The 23,402-nt window shown below is 38.6% G+C and overlaps 1 protein-coding gene across 1 annotated transcript in view; it reads right to left on the reverse strand.

Moving 5' to 3' along the window:
* Nucleotides 1-610: 610 nt before the first annotated feature.
* BDP1 (BDP1 general transcription factor IIIB subunit) overlaps nucleotides 611-23,402 on the reverse strand; it is a gene marked incomplete at both ends in the record, with an annotated part of 35,069 nt that continues 12,277 nt past the window's right edge. The window contains 20 exons of the mRNA XM_029087282.1: nucleotides 611-842; nucleotides 1,511-1,594; nucleotides 3,352-3,388; nucleotides 3,708-3,806; nucleotides 6,786-7,167; nucleotides 8,130-8,350; nucleotides 10,390-10,606; nucleotides 13,169-13,356; nucleotides 13,903-14,122; nucleotides 14,809-14,924; nucleotides 15,857-16,058; nucleotides 16,591-16,778; nucleotides 17,277-17,493; nucleotides 18,217-18,404; nucleotides 18,876-19,104; nucleotides 20,282-20,364; nucleotides 20,786-20,945; nucleotides 21,531-21,607; nucleotides 21,774-21,918; nucleotides 23,204-23,280. Coding sequence (XP_028943115.1) covers nucleotides 611-842; nucleotides 1,511-1,594; nucleotides 3,352-3,388; nucleotides 3,708-3,806; nucleotides 6,786-7,167; nucleotides 8,130-8,350; nucleotides 10,390-10,606; nucleotides 13,169-13,356; nucleotides 13,903-14,122; nucleotides 14,809-14,924; nucleotides 15,857-16,058; nucleotides 16,591-16,778; nucleotides 17,277-17,493; nucleotides 18,217-18,404; nucleotides 18,876-19,104; nucleotides 20,282-20,364; nucleotides 20,786-20,945; nucleotides 21,531-21,607; nucleotides 21,774-21,918; nucleotides 23,204-23,280 — 3,362 coding nt within the window. The remainder of the gene's footprint in view (nucleotides 843-1,510; nucleotides 1,595-3,351; nucleotides 3,389-3,707; nucleotides 3,807-6,785; nucleotides 7,168-8,129; nucleotides 8,351-10,389; nucleotides 10,607-13,168; nucleotides 13,357-13,902; nucleotides 14,123-14,808; nucleotides 14,925-15,856; nucleotides 16,059-16,590; nucleotides 16,779-17,276; nucleotides 17,494-18,216; nucleotides 18,405-18,875; nucleotides 19,105-20,281; nucleotides 20,365-20,785; nucleotides 20,946-21,530; nucleotides 21,608-21,773; nucleotides 21,919-23,203; nucleotides 23,281-23,402) is intronic.

Below are 23,402 nucleotides of genomic sequence, written 5' to 3' on the forward strand. Positions count from 1 at the left end.
TTTACTAGTCTGCAACTGAGAAGGACTTGGTGGGAAAAAAGCAGAGCAATTACCAAACCTCAGAGTTGGATTTTGGATGTGCCAATGAGATATTCCATATCCTATAATGCCATGTTCAGTATATTAATGAGGGTTGACCAGAAAGCTGGAGATTCTCTTGGGGATCTCTCAGGCTCACTCTTCTGGGATTGCAGTTTCATTTTCAGGACTGTCTCTGCTCTGGGATCACTAGCTGGGGACAGGATGAGCATCTGTGGGTGGGCGGTGAGCAACTGCACTGCACATCATTCATTTGCATAGTCTATTATTACTGGTTTTATCATTATTATTTTATTTAATTTCAATTATTAAATTGTTTTTATTTTAACCCATGTGTCTCCTTAACCTTACCCCTCCGATTCCCTCCTTATTCCCCGACGAGGGGAGTGAGTGAGTAGCTGTGTTTGGCAGCTAGCCATGTGAAACCATCACAATACCAATTACATAAACTAAGAAACCCTCACTAAAGCAAGACTTCTTGCAATTCAGTAAAAATGCTAGAAAGAACCTAGCAAAAGTAAGAAGTGTCAGAGGATTTATCTCCCTAAAGAAAATGAAGTAGTGATTTAACCTGGTATCTGTAGCATTTTTCTCAAAATATTCTTCAACATCCATTCTTGTGCCAGTGCTTTGATCCTCTACATTAATGCTGCTTCCATCCTCAGAAGGAACCAATTCCTTGGTAGAAGTATCTGAAGAAAGTAAATACTGACTAGGATTTCTGTTTTGTTTGGAGTAGGCGTGCATTACAAGGCTATTGGCCATGTCCAACTCATCTTGAGTGGGTAACATGTGTGTCCATTCTGGTTAGAACAAAAAACAGAATAGAAAAGGATAGCTTATTACAGACTAAGGTTTCACATATACATAAAGCTATTTTACAGATGTTCAGCTTCAAACCTCATTTAACAAAGTCTGTATTCTCCAAAGACGCAAATTTAAATCCCAGGTAAATGCAGGCCTAAGATCGCTGTTTTGATAGTAAGAATGCAGCAACTGACATTCAACCAATTAAAGCAGACAGTTAATTTGAAATAAAAGTCTGTAAAAAACTACACTAAACCCAGGTAATTTCAGGTTGTAGCAAGTTAGGTGGAAAAAGCTAAGCTTCATGTTAAAGGCCTGAAAAGACCACTGATAGTTACAGTCATTTAAGCCTGATTCCTTTTTTTTTGTCCAATTTATGCAAACAGATTAATTCAAACATGTCCTTCCCAAAACAGGTCTCAGAAACACCTTCTAGCACAGTGATGCAGTTGGCAGTACCTAGTAAGGCGCTTTACTTTTCCCAGCCAACTTGCATTGCATAGTCTCACTATGTGTTGCAATTCAGCAGAACTAAAAGCATAAAAGACTCTTGATCGCCTGCTATGCAGCAGCATGTGGAAGAGCTTTGCAGCCCCTGCTCCATCCCTCCCTAGGTGAACCCAGAAAGTACAAGCAAGTCTTTGTCCCATAAAACAGATCATACCTTCATTGCTTGTTTTTAACTGGAACATTTGATCACCCATTGCAAGTAAAGTCATGGCAGCTTCAGTGCTTCCATCATTAATTCCTGCAGGGTTGTTAATACATGTTAAAAGTCACAAATACATTAAACAAAAATCCACTTATCCATATTCAAAAAGCATTTGACAGTATCATCAATATAGTGAAGTATGTATTTTTTAAATTGTTGCCATTCATGGATCAAGGTGCTTGTAGGCAGACAGCAATACGCATCCACTAAATTCAAACTACTGTAAAAACAGTGAGCAGCAACATTATTCCTTTAATGGTGTACTGGGTACAGGTGGCAAGGTGTTGGCAGCATTAGGGTTGCCCTGGACACAGCCAGTTTCAACTGACCCACCACAGGACACAGCTGAGCCTGTCAGCCAAGACAGTACCACCTTCAGGAAACATATTTAAGGAAGGGGGAAAATGCTGCACAGCAGTGAAGAGTGAGGGGAAAAAGTGTCAAAAACAACTCTTGTGAACCAAGGTTGGTAAGGAAGGACAGAGAGGAGGTAGCCTATGCATGGGAGCAGAGATTCCCTTGCAACCTATGGAGGAGACCTGGATGGAGCATGTAGATATTCCCTAAAGCAAATGCAACCTGTAGAGGACCCCCAGTAGAGCAGACTTACCCTGAGGGATTGTACCCCATAGGAAGGGCCCCACAATTGAGCAGGGAAGAAGAAGCAGCAGAGGTGAAGTGTTAGAAACTGACTGAAACCCCCATTCCCCATCCCCCTGTGCTGCTTGTGGGGAGGAGGCAGAGAAGTGGGAAATGAAAGTGTGAAGTTGAGTCTAAGAAGGCAGGGAAGGGAAGGTATTTTCGTTTTTGTCTTTGTTTCTCAGCATCCTACTTTATTTTGTTTGGTAATAGATTAAATTAGTTTTCTCCAAGTTGAGTCTGTTTTGGCAAGCGATCTCCCTATCTTTATCTCAACCCAAGAGTTTTTCCATTTTATTTTCTCCCCTCATCCTGCTGAGAAGCAGGAGTGAGAGGGCAGATGGGTGGGCATCTAACAGCCACCACAAAAGGAAAAGAAAGAGGTAACAGTTTAATCACAGAATTCCATAACCTACGGTGTTGATCCATATCCTAGTTTAGACTCCTGATTCCCAATCTCTACTCAGAATACATCCCTTTGCCTATCACTAACCTGTCATATCCAACAAGACATTTTCATCCTCCAAAGCTATTGTATTGAAATAAACTGAAAGACGAAGTAGGCTTCCCCTCCTGCAACTAAGCATTTTCCAGTGCTTCCTAGGAGGATATATTTGGAATGTATTTAAATTTAAAAGTGAAAGGTAGTCTAAAAATTAATAGGTCCATAAGAGTTTGTAACATAGCTCACATGGAAAGAGTATTTGCTTCTGTAAGACTGTGATCACAGTCTGTCACACATGCTATTTCACCAGTTTAGGATATTAAAGTCAGAGACCACAGAGATAAAGCTATGAATCTGTCCACTCTTTGTATCACTCAGTCACATATTAAGCAAGCTGCAAGTAAGCACTTGCTAAGTTTCCTCTTCTCCTGGTACAACTAACCACAACATGGGGAAATGATAGGATGGGATAATAAAAGGCACATCCTGACCCTGGGAGAGAGAACCTTGCAATGCTTCATCTCCTGTACTTCATAAGGAACAGTAAAAAAGAAAGTGCTTTAAACTTCCTCCAAAACATAAAAGCATCGAGTATCTCATGAGTAAGTTTTTTTATAAGACATACAAACCTCCAAACTTCCAGCAAGAATAACTACACATAGGTAGCAAAATAGTCGGAAAGATACGAAAAAAACTGTCTCATATCTACCTTTGTTCACCTCTGCATTTTCATGTATGGTTGTTTCCTTAAAAAAAGAAAAACAATATCAAAGTTCTATATAAAATGCATCCACAATTTTCATTTAATGCTTATGGGTAATCTCTCTGCCCAAAGGTTACCCTGGCTTTGAAAGGGTATTTTAAAGAATAACTATTTACTTACACAGTTTTCCTACAGCTGTGTCCCTCATATCTGTGTGGGACCAGTAAGAGTCTATTAAGCTATACTCTTACAAGCAGATATGGAACTAGACACTGTCCACATAGCTGTATGTGCTATAAAACAACAACAAAAAAAAAACCACCACCAACAAAAGATATTCTTACAGCTGTCGAGGTGCTTACTTTTTCCTCCCTCTGTACCACTGGCTGGAAAGATGCATGAGAGGAACTTTCAGCATCAGTAGACATCTGCACATCTGGCATATTCACAGGTATTTCCAGCTGTGAAAATAATAAAAAAGTATTTCAGTTCATCAGCCCGAAAAGAAAATCTGCCAAATGTACAGTTTTATAAAGCACATATACTTAACCAGACCTTCAACATTTAGTGGGATCCTTCATAAAAATCAAGTCTTATACTACATAACATTGTGATTTAAGAAGGCAGCAGTTGTATGAACTGGAAGCAGAACTCGTAGCGCTGCTTATAATTAACTGGAATCATCAGACAACCTAAGACCTTGCTTCTAGTTGCTTATTACTCCAGCAAACTAAGTTGTGCAGCTGAGATCTTTCATGGTAGCTGTTTACCTCAAAAAGGTTTTGCTAGTTTTCACACTTTTTCAGCTTTTTTAAGTCTTCAGGAAATAAAAACAGTTTAGCCTTTTTCCAAACTAAGACTAGGGAATACACACACCCACACACAGACACATACCCACCCACCATTTTACCTACATTTTTTTTTTCCTCTTTTTTAACACTGTCTTTTCACTGAGAACTTCAGACATTTGACATTTTCAGAAACAAAGACTTGAAATTTGGCAGAAAGGTTACAATTTTCCAGTGACATTCTTATGAAAAACACTACTTAATCTGGGTAGCTTTCAAAGGCTTGCACTCTTACAGATACCTTCCATTGATCTCTCTAAATCTGACAACAGCTGAGTCCTCAGGTATCTAACCATATCCCCTACTAGTACTCATGGCTCCTGTGTGTTAAACCAGGAAACTTGATCATCATCCCCACATGTAATATATTCCACATTTTGAAAAGAAGGGATTCAGCAAAACTTTCCATGCAACAACTTTGCTGTACATTATTGTTCTAGAGTCTCCCTGGATGTTTTGACTGAGTTTTAAACTCTCTTGCTGTTTCACCCAGAGAAAGAAACCATGATTAATTCAGGAGACAAAAAAGCAGGAGAAGAGAGGAAGATAACTAGTAGTAGTAAACAAAAAGAATTGGAATGAATGGAAAGAAGTACTGATGAAGATCTGGGGCATGAATGGAACACGTCAGATAAACAGATTTGGAATGAAGTGAAAAGAAAAAAAAAAAGCTATGAAGACATATTACTGAGATACGACAGGCTAGAACGGACAAAAAAAGGTAAAGAAGTCACGTTGAACGATAAGGAAAAAACCCAGAAAAATGTCTAAACCTTTGAGCACAATACCTTTCCAGGCCTTGAACAGAGTCCATTATTCCCAAAGCTCATAAGTTCCCTGATGACAAAAGAGTATACCATTTCCTCTTTAGTGACTGGTTTTAGTAGATATGATACCAAGTCTTGCTACAGTCTTATCTCAACTCTAAAAGTACAATTAAAACATAGGCCTGCACTTTAAACTTAAAAGCTTCCACCTCTACAAATGGTCCGTGGAAGAGCCAAAACACAAAGCTTTTGAAAAAAATTGACAAAAATGTAAGTGCTCTCTCAATGTCAGCAGCACAGACTGAGGCCCACGGATCTGCCCATGCCAGACAGAGCAGGAACATCCCTGCATGGACTGCAGCTCATGTAGGACCCATGCTGGAGCACAGGCAAGGAATGGAGTCCATTACAAAGTCAAACTCTACAGCCTGAACCAAAGGGACAAGGGCTAGAGATTTTAATGGATAGACGTTTAAACTTTTTTTAACACATTATGCGAGTTGTATGCAAAAATACTACAGCAAAAACAATATGAACCAAGAGAAGACAAGCCTTACAAGAAACCAGGCAAGTGCAATGGTGACCACCCTAAGCAGGCTTTGGCACTGAAAAACTCAACACAACATGCCATCTCTCCTGAGCAACGATGTCATACACAGAGCCCAAGGCATGGACTAAACTCAAAGGACATTTGATGGACATTTTAAGGGGGTGGCTCACAGACCAAGGGAGCTATAGTCATGTATGTATCAAAAAACAGAAAGAGAAGCTGTGGTTAATAAGGATGTACTGGATAGTGTAGGACCCAAACATGACACAAATGGTATGAAACAAAGGGTGAAGATTGTACTAGGCGTGGCTGGGATTAAGTTAATTTTCTTCATAGCAGCCCATACTGCTGTGTTTTGGATTTATGACTACAACAGTGTTGGTAACACACCAGTGTTTTTGCTACTGTTGTACAGTGCTTGCACAATGTTTTCCTACTCTTTGCCCCAGTGGAGTAAGCTGAGGGTGGGCAAGAGGTCAGGAGAGCACGCAGCTGGCATAGCTGATCCAAACTGAATAAAGGGATATCCCATATTATATGATGCCATGTTCAGCAATAAAAGCTCAGGGAAAGGAGGAGGAAGAGGAGGGTGTTTGTGGTTACGGTGTTTGTCTTCCAGAGTAACTCTTACACAGGCTGAAGCCCTGCTTTCCAGGAAGTGGCCTGCCAGTGCTGTCCTGCTTAGGATGTAGGGCAAAGTAGTGAATAAATTCCTTGTTTTGCTTCGCTTTTACATCAAGTTTTTGCTTCACTTATTGAACTGTCTTTATATCAATCCATAAGTCTTCTTACCTTTCTCCTATTTTCTCCTTGTCCCACAGGACAGGGGAGTGAGCAAGTAGATGTGTATGTGCCTGGCTGCTGGTCAGGGTCAGCTCACCACACAGTTAAAGTTTCTTGGTAATGGGGACACCACACGCACATCTCCCCCTTTCCCCTCATTTCTTAACATTCAAATGTAAAATTGAAATGTTCCATTTGTTCCACCTTGGGCTTCAAAACACACAGTAAGCATGGTAGTCGGTTCCTACATTCAATCTCAACAAACAAACTGCTAAGTACTCTGCAGACCTATATACAGTTTGTAAACATAACTGAAACTTAGACAGTGTTTTGTTCAAAACCAAGTAAATGTGTCAAGTAACACTCGTGCTACTGTTCTTAACAAATCAAACTAAATTGGGATAAAAATCAATACTCAGACATGCAATTAGAATAAAAGCTGGTTAAAAAATCAAAACAAAAGTACATCTGCAGAACCCAGCTACATGATACCTCCTCTATGGTTTCCTCTATCTGAACAGGAACAGGTTTTGGAGATCGAAGACCTATAGGCACAAACACTGGAGCTTTGTTTACTTCCTCTGGTGCAAAGCATTCATCTTCATCCTCAGCCTCAAAGTCATCTGCCTCCTCCTCCTCCTCCTCTTGAGCAGCCCGGAGGGTCACCAAGGTTACCTTTGAACTTCTGTGCTCCTTCCCAGATTTCTTTCTATGTGTAGTTTTCAAACTTTTGCCCCTAGTAACATTCAGTTTAGCTTCTTGCCTTTGATTGTTCTTCTCACTGCAATCAGCCTCAGAGGCAAAAGCAGCAGTTCTTAGCTCCGAGACATGTTTTGGCAGCACTATCCGTTTCGCTGACCTTCTGGACTGCCTTCTAAAGTACAGAACAAAAAGCATGTTTAAAAAACAGTGAAGTCCAAGACATTCCAAAAAAGGGGTACCACAAAACAAAACAAACTCAATAAAAATGGACCACTGTGACCAACAGTACCATCTACTTGCTTCCCAAATGTATCCATATACTATTTAAGCAGAAATCCTAATTTCTTCATGTATGCACAAAGTACTGATTGTAAATGTATATTAAGCAGTTTCAGAGTGTTAGAAAGCTCCACAAATAAATTCAAAAGACACAGAATTCTTTAGAAAATGATGAACTAAATTTCGTTTTGAGGGATGTGGAAGTCACATGCTTTTTATGTCACGGGAACATTTCCAGTTCTCCTTTGTGAAAGCTACACTAGAAGCCCCAAACTATGATATTTTAGTTGATCAGACTAATGTCTAGAAACTAGAACTGTTAGATGTAAGTAATTATCTGCTGCAGTTTCTCAGACAGCAATCTCTTCAACAACCAGCTGCTTACTGTTTCCCTCCTCAAAGTGATAGGTACAATCACTTTGGGTACCAAAAGTAATTCCAAACTTCCCACAGAAAACATCCTCTTTGGTAAACTGGTGTGGAGGGGGGGAAACAAAGAGTAGCATAGAGTGCTGGACACTCGCAGCATAGAGTTTCTGTTTAGGTTAATCCCACAATCCCTATGCTGCCAACATGGGTACTTCAAAGTCCCTTCCTTTACCAGGCGTTCCTGTTGAAACGAAAGGTGACCCTGGGATGGGTTCATGGGACTGCTGGCTATGTTCATTTAATTAAAGTGCAAGCAGGGTAGGAGATAGAGTGATATCTGTGTGCAGCCAGTAGAGTTCAGATGGAAGACACAAGGACTGCATGTACTCACATAACACACTGCAGAACTATGACTAATAATTATGTTTTTAAAACAAAGGCCAAAACCAATCATTTGAGCTTAAAAGTCAAAATTAGTTGTTTTACCTTGGGAGATTGTCTAATTTTTTTTCTTGAGAGGTAGAAAGCCAAGAACCATCTTCTTGTTCTACTTGACTCTCACTCTCTGATGATACCTCTGGAGACTGAAGTCTATTATCCTCCTGCCTGATTCTTTTACAATATGTTTCTTCAACAGAGTCTGTAAATTTGTGTTTCCTTGTAGCTTCCGAGAAGGATGCCGCTTCTACTATGTCACTAGACTTCTGCTGAACAGAGGAGACAATTACTATTATACTAAGTGCTGAACATTTTTAACTGGTTTTGGTGACAAAAAGATTTAAAGAGCTAAGGTTGAGGTTCTTGAAAACATGCCCAGCTGTCATCTCTGATAGATTAGGACATTTTTCCCCATTTTATTTAATTTTGGGCTCTGTAGCAGAAGTGTCATCAGATGTTATTATTTATGATGCCTGAGCTCCCAGTGCTGCTGCTAGTTAACAGACCAAGGCCATGCTCAACTTAGCAAGAGCAGCAACTTTTCAGCAGCTTGAAAGATAAATCATTTTATATAACTACCTATTAATTTAAAGAACAATTTGAAGGAAGGAACAATTTTTTTTCCTGCCCTGTAAACAAACTAGGAAGAAAAACCTACCATAGTTTACAAAACAACATTTAAGTATTATTAAAAACATACACACACAAACATACTTCAGAACATAAAAAACATCAACAAGCACAGTTTTGTCAACTGTGGATAGATACTTGGCTAAAATAGTATGTTAACTGAAAGATTTTAGTGATCCATCTAGAAAATAAGGAACACCACATAAACTTTATTCAGGTATTGCAACTTTAGACAGAGAAGGAATTAGTCTGGGCTAGGTTAGGCCTGTTGAATGAATTTAAGCAGAAGAAAGTCTGAACTTTGTTCACATACTTTTCAACTATAAGTACCCTCATATGAACTTTAAGTAGTATCTGATGTTAGAGAGCTGTCTTAATTTGCATTCTGCAACAAATAATAGACATTAATTAGTAACAGTGTTAGCATGTATTTATTATAATGCAGACTTTTGACCATATAAACTGCAAAAATTAAGACAGTAGAGAACACTAAATATTCCACAGTTTATAAATTCTTAGACCATTTATTCAGCATAATTTCCAATAGCGTACTGTGTTGGGTTGGGGGTGAGGGGCATTTTTGTTAGTGGGAGAAGGGGCCACCTTGTGACAGCAACAGCTCCCCTGGCTCCAAGGCGGAGATCCCCCAGCCCAGGCTGGGCCAGTGAGCACTAGAGAAACACCTCTGCCAATCCATGTTTGTGAGGGGAAGGACTGTCCTGAAAAGAAGAAGGTGTGGTCCCTGGAGGAGAGGCCATTGACCTGAACAAAAGACCATTGGCCTAAACAAAGGGACAGCTTCGTTGCCATAAGGAAGGAGGAGGAGGGGGAGGACAGAGAACCTCGGACACCCAGTTCAACCACGTGGAGTAGGAGAAGGCAAAGGAGGTCCCTGCAGCCCATGGAGGTTCAACAGCTGAGCAGAGACCGACATGTAGGCTACGGAGGACTCCACGCTGGCACAGAAAAGCTGAGCCTGAGGGCAACTGTGACTGAACTGAGACCCCGAGGGTTGCTCAACACCAGAGCAGGGGGGTGAGGAGGTGTGCTGGACCAGAGGCCCATCTGCAGCCCATGGATGTCCCCATGCCAGAGCCAGGAGCTGTGCCCAAAGAGGTCCGTGATTCCACGGGAAGCTCGTGTTGGAACATCTTGTTCCTGGACTTCCATGCCGGGAAGAGCAGCAGAGGTGACCTGACTGAACCCCCATTCCCTCTCCCCTGTGCCGCTGGTGGGGGAAGGCAGAGAAATCAGGAGCAAAGTGATTTGAGCCCAGGAAGAAGGGAGGGGTGGGGGCAAGGTGTTTAAGATGTGATTGTTATGTCTCACTGTGCTACTTGGATGAATGGCAACAAATTAAATTGATTTTTCTTCCCCAAGTTGAGTCTGTTTTGCCCGTGACCATAACTGGTGAGTGAGCCGTCCCTGTCCTCATTCTAATCTGAGCCCCCTTTGTTGTGATTCCCTTTCCATCTCACCGGGTGGGGGGGTGTGAGTGCAGGACCACATGGTCCCACTGTAGGTTAAACCACCACATGTACAAAAAAAAAAAAAAATTAAAGAATCACATTAACCATTCCCAGCCATACACTGAATTTCTGTTCCATCTATGGGTCTAAGAATTTAAAACACAAGAATTGAGGTATAAATTCGCTCAAAACACATGATCAGCACTTACCGTTGATACACCTGTTTTTTCTAAGACCAGATACTCTTCTGCATTTCTATTCTCAGCATTGTCCTCTTCTCTGTTTTCACCTTCTTCAGAGCAATCTCTTTTTCTACTAACTTTCATTAGGTTTAGCCTTGAGTTCCAGTGGGGTTCCCTTGCTTGATGCAAAGGTTTTGTACCACTCTGTTTACTTTCTTCTCCAGAACTTAATTTATCATTGGACCTACAAAAATATTTTTTCAGCTTTTACTTTTCAGGAACTACTAAATACACTCTACAAGTTTGGCTTGCTATCAAATATTTAGTACTTCAAGCTAAAAATTAAGTTAAGTGTTCTGCATTTTCATTTGTTTAGTTGTTGAAGCTTAAAAAAAAACATAAAGGAAGAAAAAAACAATGTGAAAGTGAAATAACTTGCTTTTCTGCAGTAGCGGACCTTTCTGATTACCCGATTCTGTCAGGTAGGTCAGAAAGTTTCAGCTATACCACCAGAGGTCCTCTAAATTAATGCACCTACAGGAACACTATATTAATTAACTCTAATGCTCAAGGTACTACTGCTTTTAAACAGGATTAAATTTTTACATCTGTTCAAGCACATACAGATCAGTAAGACAGAAATCTTGGGCTTTTAAATGCATGTCTTGGGAAAGGGCAAGGAGAAGGATCCAGGAAACTACAGGAAAGTCGGCCTCACTTCAGTCCCTGGTAAAGTGATGGAACAACTAATCCTGGAAACCACTTCCAGACACATGAAAAAAAAGAAAGTGCCTTGGAGTAGTCAGCATGGATTCACAATGGGCAAGTCATGCTTAACCAACTTGATAACCTTTTATGATGAAATAACTGGCTTGATAGATGAAGGGAGAGTGGCAGATAGTATCTACCTTGACTTCAGTAAGACTTCTAACACTATCTCCCCTAACATCCTCATAGGGGAGCTGATGAAGTACGGGCTGGATAAGCAGACAAAGGAGGTGCACTGAAAACTGGATGGCCAGGCTCAGAGTTTAATGATCAGTGGGTAAAGTCTAGTTGGAGGCCAGTAACTAGGAGTGTACCGTGTGGGTCAATACTGTGAACAGTCCTGTTCAACATCTTCATTAACGATCTGGATGATGGGGGAGGGTGTAACCTCAGAAAGTTTACAGAGGACACAGAACTGGGAAGAGTGTCAGATATACCAAAGGGTCATGCTGCCATCCAGAGGTATCTGGACAGGCTGGAGAAACGAGCTGACAGGAAGCTCATCAAGTTCAACAAGGGGAAGTGCAAAGTCCTTCACCTGACAAGGAACAACCCCAGGCACCAGTACACGCTGGGGGTCAGCCAGATGGAAAGCAGCTTTGCAGAGAAGAACCTGGGTGTCCTGGTGGACATAAAGATGAACAAGAGCCAGCAATGTGCACTGGTTGCAAAAAAGGCTAGTGGTGTCCTGGGCTGCATTAGGAGAAGTGTTGCCAGCAGGCTGAAGGAGGTGATCCTTCCCCTCTATTCTGCACTGGTGAGGCTACACCTGGCGTACTATACTGGAGTATCCTGAACTGGTGACAAGAGAGACATGAACATATTGCATAGAGTCAAGGAAAGGGCTATCAAAGGTAAAGGGACACAAGCATCTCTCCTATGATGAAAGGCTGAAAAGAGTGAGGATAATTCATCCTGGAGAAAGAGAAGGCTTGGTGGGAGTAGGTAGGGAAACCTCATCAATGTATATAAATACCTGAAGGGAAGGTGTAAAGATAGACAGAGCCTGGCTCTTTCCAGTGGTGCCCAGTGACAGGACAAGAGCAAAGAGGCAAAAAATGAAACACAAGAAGGTTCCTTCTGAACATCAGGAAATACTTTTTCACTGTGACGGTGACCAAGCCCTGGCACAGGTTACCCAGAAAGACTGTGAAGCTGTCATCCTTGGCAACACTCAAAACCCATGATACTGGGCAACCAGCTCTAGGTGATCCTGCTTGAGCAGAGGGTTTGGACCAAAAGACCTCCAGAGGACCCTTGCAACCTCAACCATTCTGTGTTTCTGTGAAATTTCACAATCACAGAAGCCAAGAAAGTCTTTGTCTTGTTAGCAGAAAGACTCTGGGATATTATTTCAATGTAAGTTACAGAAGAGATTTTAAGCAGAGGATCAGAGACAGATGGGAACCAGAACATAATTTTAGAAAACAGTGAAAGTAAAGTGATTTGAGGCCGCTCTGTATCCATTGAAATTGAGCAAAAAGTAGCTTGTAACATAACCCAAAACTGTTACATGTAAATGGCACTATCTGTCTCACATTGCATGTACATAAAAAGCACTCCCTCCACCAAAGAACCAGGACATGCACACTGTTGCATGAACTTATGATGGAAAGAAAAAGTGAAGAGACTCAGAATACAGACAGGAGGCTCATTTTATGTTAGTCTATCGGCCACTTCTCAATTATTAGTGAGTGCAAATGGCACTGCAGAGTCCTCCTTTCAATGGACCACATTCATAGTGCACTGTACCATAAGAATGTACTACTGAGAAATTCAGATGGCGCAACTCTGGTTACTCTCTTCTGCTCCCATCTGCAAAATACTTTCTAAAAAGGAAAACGGCCCTGAGAAAAATTCTGTTAAAAAATCTTATATTACCTAAGGATGCCACCTAGTGACCTGCACAGCATGTAGCCTGTAACAACTAGTACAGCTCAGAGCCTACACTTCAAAAAGCAAGTGCTGTATGAAAACAACTAGACAAATACATGAAGTTTTTAAAGAGCTTTTTTACTTTTTCAACAGGGAACTTTACCTTTCTGTGGTATCCTGAATGATTCCTATAGCATTTGTTGACAGACTTTCTTCTCGTTCTCCCTTGCTGTGGCAGCTAGGTAATTTTTTAGAGGAACACAGTGTTTCCAACTTCATACTTTTTGGATTTAGGTCTAGATTGTAATTCCTGGACAAATTCCGCACAGACAACAGTACTTCCATGTCATCCTTAGATTTGAGGGGGGGAAAAAAAAACAAACACCCAACAATGTTAGCACAAAATACATCACCTGTAAAATAAAGTATTGAAAGTTATGATCAAGATGTTAACCTGAGACAAAACTTTGCTTAAAAACATCCAAGTAGTTTATGGCACCCATTCCTTTTTCCTTTAGAGAAAATATTTATCTAATAAAAACAGGTACCATAACCAATGTAGCCTTTCATGAGCAACCTCTAAGGAGTTCAGAAGAAACCCAGCAACAGAAATATGGCATGCAGTTAACTATTCGTGTATCATCAACATGACTGAAATGTCAAAGTTTAATTGAAGTCTTTAGATTTGTTAACAGAAGTCTATATATTATCAATGTGTCATTAACAGAATTTTAGAATACTTTAGAATAGGGTGCAAACATTAAACAAGAATGTAATTCTTACAAGTCCAAAATTAATTTATGCATTTAAAACCACTTATTTACATGTCTTAAAAGTAGCTGGTGTGGAACTAAGCATCAGAACGTATCGTCAGAAATATTTTAACAGAATTCTCACTTTTGAGGGAAGAAGTTCCTCAGATTCTTCTGCCACGGGCAGATTCTCTCCTTTATTTGCTTCTTCCTCAACTGGAGCAGCAAGTTCTTGTGCCAATGGAGATTCTTTTTCACTATATGCTCTTTCTAGGTTTGGTCTAGTTCTCAGAGATACATTCCTTATGAATTGTCCTGGTTTCAGAGCACCTAGCGTGTCTTCTTGTGAAGTGGATTTTTCAGCACTAGTGAATTTAAAGCAAACAAAAAAGACAAAAAAAAAGGAAAAAAATATGTCACTTCTCTGTGTCTGGGAGGGAAAAAAGCAATTCTGCATTCAAGTTTTGAATCAGCACTTATACAAGAGAATTAGAGACTGATACACTGTTTTGTTTAAAATCAATAATATTATCTTTTTAAATATATTTTCCTTATTTTGGGCATCTATGGTTAGCATGTAAGAAGAAATAACAAAGTTTCTTTGTCAAAGCATTTTTAACATAAAGAAAAAAGTTGTGTTGCTATCCATACCGACATCAAAGTATATGCAGTCTAATACATGCTTAAGATCTTACTTTAACAAGAGTGCACTAGGATCAATGAAAGACAGATCTCTGTCATTTTGCAAAATTTATATGTTATGTGTATGATCGCTGTATATGCCAATACAAACCATATAAAAGAAAAGCTTAGTCAAAAAGAGCTATGAGCTCATACAGATCAAGTATGTACCAACTAAACAGTGACAAGTAGTTCAGCCCAACTAAAAATGCGCTCTGAAAACATGGGAAGAAGATGTCTGTGTGCACTGAAAACTAAATGCTGGGGAAAGACTGTTAACAAGGAACAAACCATTGACACTTCCAAAGGTGTCTCATTATGTACCAGATGAAAGCTTTTCAAATGCAGTTTTGCTGAACAATAATCTCACCTGCTTTGTTCACACAATATGTTTTCAGAAATACAAGGCACCTGAGGCATCTCTTGCTGTTCCTGTTCCTCTTTACTCAACACATCTGCTTGACACAATACGGCTTCATTTTCACTCTTTGATGTGCAATTTAAAAAGCATGAAAAAAAAAAGAAAATCAAGCAAGTTTTAAAAATAGACCTGTATTTTACAAAATAAACCACAGAGAGATTACAGATGCAGTATACTCATGCTCCTCTCTGGGAACGACACAAGTACTCCAAGCTAGTTCTACATAGGTTTAAGAACAAAACCAGCTATAACCACTCCAAAAAATGAGTCACTTTTACAAAGCTTAGCTATGTTTGAGAACTCAGGCAAGTCTATGCAGACTGGCCTATATCCATAACATGATTCATGAACAACCTACCAAACGGTTACATGGAGTTCATCCTACTATAATGGCTTTTGAGGATTTTGACACCTCTTACAGTGCCTAATAAAGTGTCTGTGGGGAAACACAGTGTAAGTGAATGACTCAATCTACCTGTGTAAAGTAGAGGACTCTTAGGCACGGTAGTGGTGAAGGCAGTCAAGGCTTACCAAATTAACAGGACCTTTTCTTTAAAAAAAACAAACCAGAAAAATAGCTATCCTCTGCCTCCTCTTGATACTTTCTCTTGATACGCTATACTAGATTCTCAACATGGACGGGATTCATCCAAGCAGGAAGGATAAAAAACAGCTTTTTCGCTCATTTTATGTATTGCAACATCAATCATATTTTTATTCTAGAGTTTAATGTGCATAATACTTTTTTCTATCATGCAATCCAATCAAAATCAGATCCTCATCTTCCAGAAGACATTAATAGTACAAGTTGTAGGCTTCACTGATTTCATACCTGCAACACCTCAGCATACCAGGGTTTGGGGATTTTTTCTGTCTAGTATGGTGTCTCAGCTTCAGAGAATGCAACTTAAACGTTCTAATTTAATTTCATAAAATAGAACATGCAACTTGGAACCATACTTATGAAGGCAAAGCACTTAATCTTATTAACACTTACGATGACTGTATTGGCAAACTCATCTTTCTGCAACACCAACTGCTCTGCTTCAGGCTTCTTATCTCTCTCATTTTCTGATATTTGTAATTCCTTCTTTCCTACAGCTCTTCCCAAGTTTGGCTTGTACCTCTGGAATCTGCTCCTCACTAACTGAACAGGTTGAAGAGGTCTTTGTTTATCTTCTTCTTCAGTGGTATTTTTGCTATCAATACTAAGTCCGACAGAAAAAAAAAAAGCTGTCATTAACAAAGAAGTTCATTATATTAACATATTAAAAAAACCTGAGCTTTTAAAAGAAATCAATTAAACATAAAGTTCTGCTGAGTTTAAGTTACAAACACAAAACTTTTTTTCAGTAAAAATTTCACAGCACTGGTTTCCTACGTACTTCCATAACAGAATTAACTAACTCTCACTGGAGGCATTAACTTACTGACTGCTCATTCCTATAAAGCCAAAGTAATTTTCACATGGTTTCTCTGATAAGCTAACTAGTATTCCTCTGCTTACATGAAATGAATCTAGCATTTCAGATGACAAAACAGTTGTAAAATAAATGCTTTTTAATTTAATGCCCAGCATAGAAATAACTGGAACTTTAGTATTACGAGTGTCAAAACTATGAGTATTTTTATTAGATTTTCTTTGCCAGCTAGCAATCAATTGGTATAATGATTTCCTTTTAACATACTTCTATTGTAACAGTCAAGAAACAGAAGCAGCTAAGCCCTTACCCTGCATTAGTACTTGAGGTGTCATCTTGTTTAATTTCAGGTAGACAAAACCTGACTGCATCATCCTCTGATCTTGAAAATGTCTTTGGGGGCTTATGACTAGGCCCCTCAGAAACCTCCTGGGAGCCAAGTGACTTCTCCTTTCCTAAGGATTCCAATGGTTGCGGGACTTCATATTTTCCCGCTTTCTGAAAAATATAAACATAAGAACCAGAAAAAGTCATGATACTAAACCAAAAGGTGACATTATGATGTTCACAAAGTTTGGTACTAATCACTTGGAAGTGCTTCCTGCAAAAACCTCTCTGTAACTGCTCATTAATAATTTTCTGGTCTTTCCAGGACACACACACATTTGTTTCTTTTAAACAAAAATAGCTTGAAATCTATATTTCTTCTTTGCCATCTTCTATTAATACTTTCTTTCTTCACTGTCAACCCCACAAGGCCACCTCAGGTCAGAAAGACATCCAGACATGTAACAAGAGATACAGAATGGATGTAATCTTTTTCTTCCCGCATGCAACCAAGTGGAAAGTATAGGAGTTTTCATGTAGAAAATTTTAGCTTTGAATAAATTGTTTCAAAACAGATGAACTCTGTACTTTTTAAATCATTAGTATTCCACTTCACAAACCCAAAAGCTCAAATACTACTAAAGAAAAAAAAAAAAAAAGAAGCCTTACATCTGTATCAGGAAGGATGCTACATTCACTGTCACACTGTGTCAAACTTTCTTCCTTGTTGGTATCTTTCTGTGATACACCCTTATCATTTACACCCAGCACTTCCTTTCTACTACTTGTCATTCTCAAATTTGGCTTTGGTCTCTGGAATTGACTCCTCAGTAGCTGAGCTGATGATACAACAGTTTTCTCCTCTTCCTTCTGAGGACCAGACTTCCTACAAAAACAAACAAAAGAACAATCAAAGGCATGGGACAACACTGGTTCTGCAAATCACGCCTGACATACTTGTATGTAGCTCTCTTCAATACAGTAGCCAAGTATAAGTATCTTTAGCTTTTTTAGAGCAATAACAAAGTTATTTCACATTGCGTAAAAAGATCCAATAAAAGCACATCACCAAAAACTTGTTTACCTTATAAATAGGTGAGGAAAGGTAAGTTAAAAAGAGATGCCATTTCAGAACTGCAACTTCCAGTCACACTTTGAGAGGAATACAGACATTTTACAAATGCCTTTGTTTAATTATGTTTAAAAGTACCCAGTAGATTTAAAGCACAGGTTTTTTGGTTTTTTATTTTTGTTTGTTTGTTTTCTTTTAGGGGACACTTTAACAGGAAACTAAACTCTATACTCAATGATTTACACAAGCACATAGGGACGCACTGTTAGAACCAGCATGGAGAAGGAACTGAGCATCAGAAAAATGTATTTCTTTCAAAACTAGTCTCATAGTTATTAACACCCAACAGCATATAAATTTAGTGCCTTTGAGCTCCTGGAGTTTTGTCTGTTCAAGTCTAGTATTGTCTTAATTAAACATCTCATTTAAGATACAAAACTTGTTTTTAACGCTGGAGTTGAATGCAAAAGTTTAGAATACCTAGAGATATTTATGGTTTTGAACGATCCCTTCTCCCCATTTAAAAAATAACCTTACCCTGTATGGAAATCTGAAAGCTGTTTCAAGACATCTGACAATCCCTTTTCACTTTCATAGCTTCCTGCTTCTGAGGATTTTTCTTGGGAACACTGCCTTGTATGTATTGAGTTCATCTCAGAATCTGTAGAAACAACCCCTTCTAACATCACATTGCATGGCTGAGTATCTTCATGAACCGTCACATCCTAAAAGGAATAAAAGCTTAACTCCATTAAGATGAAAGACTTGCTCGACCTCTCTTTTAGAGGAGCAGAGAAAAAAAAAAATTAGTATCACAAAAACACTCAAAAAGATCTCTCTTCCTATGTGTCCAAGTAATATCAGTGGATACTTTAAAAGCAAAATTTCATTATTTTTCTATATACTTGATATCTGAAGTGGTCTCTCTTCCAAGAGATCTTTTTTCTCTGCAATCTCTCTTCAGATGTATTATCACAAATCACACAAAAATGTGAGATATAATCCATCTATCCATAGAAAACAGAACCCAAGGGCAAGTATGAAGAAATGTTATGATGATTCAGTTTATTCTGAAACAACACACGCAAAGTCTATGCTCACAAATTATGTTGTATGTACCTAGATGTTTGTTACTACAGGCTTCTGCTTAGGACTCAGCAAAACAGTGGGCATAAGCAACTGCTCAAGAAACTTACATTTTTGAGGCATGGATCACTGTTTTCATCCCTATGGTGCACCACATCACCTTCTTCTCCACCTTCAGTTTTCTCCTCTTCAGGACCTTTTTCATCTTTCAGGTCTTTTTGCCTTGCTACAGTTCTTCCTAGATTTGGTTTTGGTCTCTGCACTCTGCCTCTCTTTAGAGGTGTTGGTTTCAGCACACTCTGTTTGCTGTCTACTTGTAAACCAGCTGTTTCATTAGACCTGGAAAAACATGTAAGATCCATAAACACACACCAAATCTGAAAGTGTAAGGAGTCTTGGAGAAGTGGTATTTTTTTATTTTCTTTTTAAAATGGTTATTAACATACACTTATTTAAAATGAAGCTACACATTACTAACTTCATGAAACTAGAAGTGTATCTGCTAGAGACTGAAAGAGTACCTGACAAGTTCAAACTTAGGTGTGCCCTGCTTGTCTTCTTTTCACGCTGGAGTAAAGATACTGCACTAGACAGACCTTTTTCTGACCCATAATGGTGGCTCTTGTATTCCTAGCTGATCTAGAGGCAGATGGACCGAATTTAACGAAGGGTTTAAAATCACAAACATTCAAATACATAAATAATTTCACAATCTTACTAATGCAAAAATATCAGACGTACATTATGACAACTGTCAGATGCTGCTATGCCTTTTTACCCTAAGCACCAAGTTACATAGCATGTTAATGAAAGAAACAACTGCTTAAGTATTTTTCTGCCAGGTTATCAAACACAGTTTATCGCCCTCCATCCTCTTCAACTATCCCCCTTTAAAAAGCCCTTTTAAAAGTTTTGGGTTTTATTTTGTTGCTGTTGTTGCTTTGATTTTGGGGGGGGGGTGGTTTTGGCTGGGGCTTTTTTTTTTCCCCCCCTTTTTTTTTTTTTTTTCTTAATTATCTCTCCTGTAGAACATATTCCTCCTTTTACACTACCACTACCATTTCTCCACTGAAGAGAAATAAAAAACCCACTTCTTAATTAACACATGCATTAAGTTGCCTACATGCTGGAATTTTTTTTGTCCTAATACCAGACACCTAACACTTAACTATACTTTAAGAACAAACACTCATTCCTATTGTTTAAATACTTAACCACTGAAACTGATGCATTTCAGTATTAAAGGTAGTGGAGAATACTTGTTTTAGTTCTCAAGGGACTAACTTGTCAGGGGTTTTTTTCCATTTATTGGGACTGACATCTCATTTAAAAGCACGGCCTTAAAACCAAAAATGTTCAATTTATTTGCTTCATACATTAAAAAATATTCCTATTCTTCCCTCAATTGCAGAATTTTTTCAGAAACTACTGTAAAAACCTATAATACTACCAGACGTGAGAGGGATGTCAAACTGCTGGAGAGCAGCACCCGTCTTCTTACTTTTCACATACTTACTGAGACACTGTTTCCAGGACTTGATCATCTTTTTCTGCAGCTTCTTCACTGGTAGCATCAGATCTATTACTTTCATTAATATTCTGAATAGAAATAGAACATTAAGACGTTAGCTCTCTTAACACTTATAAAATATGGCATTAGCTAACAGACCAGGGAACTATCTGTAACTGGATATAAAAAAGATTGCTTATGACAGAGACAGACAATTACAGGGTACATTTCATATAGTCAGAAATGTGCAGAAAAATCTCAATCAAACAACTAAAGCTGTATTTGCTGCACAACATGAAAGATTACTGGCATCTACTGTTTGTGTGACAAGCTCCCAGCTTAGCTGAGGCCTCTAAGGAATATCCCATTGTCGCTGAAGGTTAAGTAAGTGGCTGATTCCTGGTTACACTTAGGGGGAAAAAAAAAAAGAAAAAAAGAAAAATGTAACATTGCTGTTGCATCCAGCAGCTTTTTAGTTACTATATTATCTCCAGTTACTTTATTAAATACCTTTTTGATTTCCTCCTTAGGCTGTGGATGGGACATTTTATCATTTCCTGCATCTTTTTCAGGCTCTTCATTCCTTACAGATGCTCTTGTAATATTAGGCTTAAATCTCTGTCGACTTCCTCTAACTATTGCCTTTGCAATTACAGTTTTTTCAGGTTCTCTGCATAAAGGATCCACAACAGTGAGATTTACTCCACAATATTCAAGCTTATGTAATATACAATGACTTGCACAACTCTCTTTCTGGAATTGAGTTGTCTTCAAAAGAATTTGCACAAACTTATGTAAGTTTCTTCACATGAGAACCAAACTCTGTTTAGTCTTACAGAGTGTAGAAACTCAATTTACCTATCTATTAAAAAGATATGAAGTTATCACACAGGAGAGGAACCTAACTAGACTGCATACCATAGCTGCTTCTGCAAGTGTCAGAAGCAGAGCCATTAGCTGGCAACTGAGGGTAGGAGGAAGGCATAGTTATCACTTCCTCCCCTTCCCCCTCCCAAATTCCAAGTATAGTCAGTACTTCATGAAGTAATGCTTTCCTCAAGTTCCCAGAAAAGAAGCACATACCTTCTACCATTGTACCACTTGATATCATCCAAGAAAATGCCAAAATCAAAACTAAGACTTCTATTAAAACTTCAGATTTACTTTTATCTTTTTATAACAGCACTATATAGAATAAATTAACAATTATAGTTAGTTAATTTCAGGATACTGGAAAAGCAATGTCAATACTTACTCAGATTTAGTATCCAAATCAGTATTCTCTAATTCTGTGTCTTTGTTTCTGTTTCTTCTACTGTCTTCCTCAGAGCACTAGAATTGAGGCAAGAATATTACTCTTGGACAAGTGTACAGGCACCTCGGAAGCAGTTCTCAGAATACTACTTGTTAGACTGTAGCTGGTCCACAGCACTAGCATTGATAAAAAGAGATACAACATCAGGAGCATAGCATACTAAGCAATGTTCCTTCTTCTGACCTTTTCACTTGCATTCACAAGGTCTGGAGAGGAAATTTCAGCCTCCATTTTTTCTTGGGTTGCTGCTTCTCTCCTTCCAGATGATCTCACTAAATTTGGTTTAGGTCTTTGCAAGCGGCCTCTGCTTGATGTCTTTTCAGTTTTCCTTAAGATATAAAAACAGGTAGTATATGATTACTTACAAGTCTTATACAGTCCAAGATGTACTTCAAGAGCACCACAAACTGCATGGGTAATGCAGCAAGACAATAAAGTGAAAAACAAATTATATTACATCTTTCTGATATTAGCAGATATGCCATTAGTTAATGCAAAGAATGTCAAATAAACCTCAACAACTTTGCTGGTTTTCAGTGTAATCTTCTTAAAAATAACTGAAGGAAGCATTTCTTGCTATTAAATATATAAAAGAATAGCTCTTCTCCTAGGGATTCACAACGGATGTAAGTGTGAACAGACTTAATGATTTCAATAGAAGCAATAAAAATCTGCTCCAAAATAGAGCAGATTTCCTCTACAGACAAAATTTTGCATCTGAGCCCTACAGCTCATCAATAATATTCACATCGGAAACTACTACCTTTTCTTACATTCTTCATAAGGCAGGACAAATAAAGCTTTAACAGTATTTACTGTAAGAGTGAGCTACACTTCAATAAGGGAAAGACAGAAGCATGAAAAACAATTTAGCATTAACTAGTAGTGCATGACTAAACCACCTTTTAAAAATTATGTAATTGAATAGGATGTCACTGATCACATAAAAATGGAAACTTTAGGCACAAACTTGTTTAAACACCACTGCTCAGCTACATCCATAAGTGTAAGAAATAGTCACAAAGGTTAACTTCATAACGGAGTGCAAGTGAGACAGAGACAGCTTGGGAGTATCTTCTAGAGAGGTATGTCTCAACTTGAACTCTTATATTGAGTTCCAAAGAGCAACAGTTTCCAGTTAGGAAGGTATGAATACATCACACACAATGTGTACAGCTAATAAGCTCTGATGTACAGCTGTGAATTTCAAAGAATACAGTAAGGCCCTTTTATTAAAAAACATTTAAAAAAATCAATTTTCACAACCAAGGTTCACCCACAAAATGTCAGAACTTCTTCAGAGAAACTTCCTTGTTGCTGACTGTAGATGGGCTAGCTTTTTCCTAAGCTTAGTAAAGTCTTCCTTCTCATTCCCATGTAACATTTTAAGTCTTAGTCAAAGCATTGCTTCTCACTAATCAAAATTTCTATCAAAAAACTTCACTGATTATAGAAAAAAGTTATCAATTCTATTGATAACTTTGATAATCAAATCAAATTATAGAAAAAAGTTAAACTGTCTAGTCCAGTTTACTATGATCAATCAAAATTATATCCAAAGTAAATGCAGGTTTAGCTCAAGTACCACTGCAAGGTAAAATAATTCTACTTACATGATTTCAGACTGAGAATCACTTTCTGATGCACTCTGCTTTTCATCTGATCTATGCAAGTCAAGCGTGTCTTTGTTCTGAGTGAGGAAAAAAATGTTGCAGAAAGGAAATGATAAGCACAGAAGAACTCTTCGCTGTAATGTAAAGAAAATCAGAAACAAAAACAAGATTCACAGAATGGTTGAGGTTGCAAGGGTCC

Source organism: Antrostomus carolinensis, unplaced genomic scaffold (genome assembly GCF_000700745.2).
Source record: "Antrostomus carolinensis isolate BGI_N321 unplaced genomic scaffold, ASM70074v2 scaffold8181, whole genome shotgun sequence".
NCBI lineage: Eukaryota > Metazoa > Chordata > Aves > Caprimulgiformes > Caprimulgidae > Antrostomus > Antrostomus carolinensis.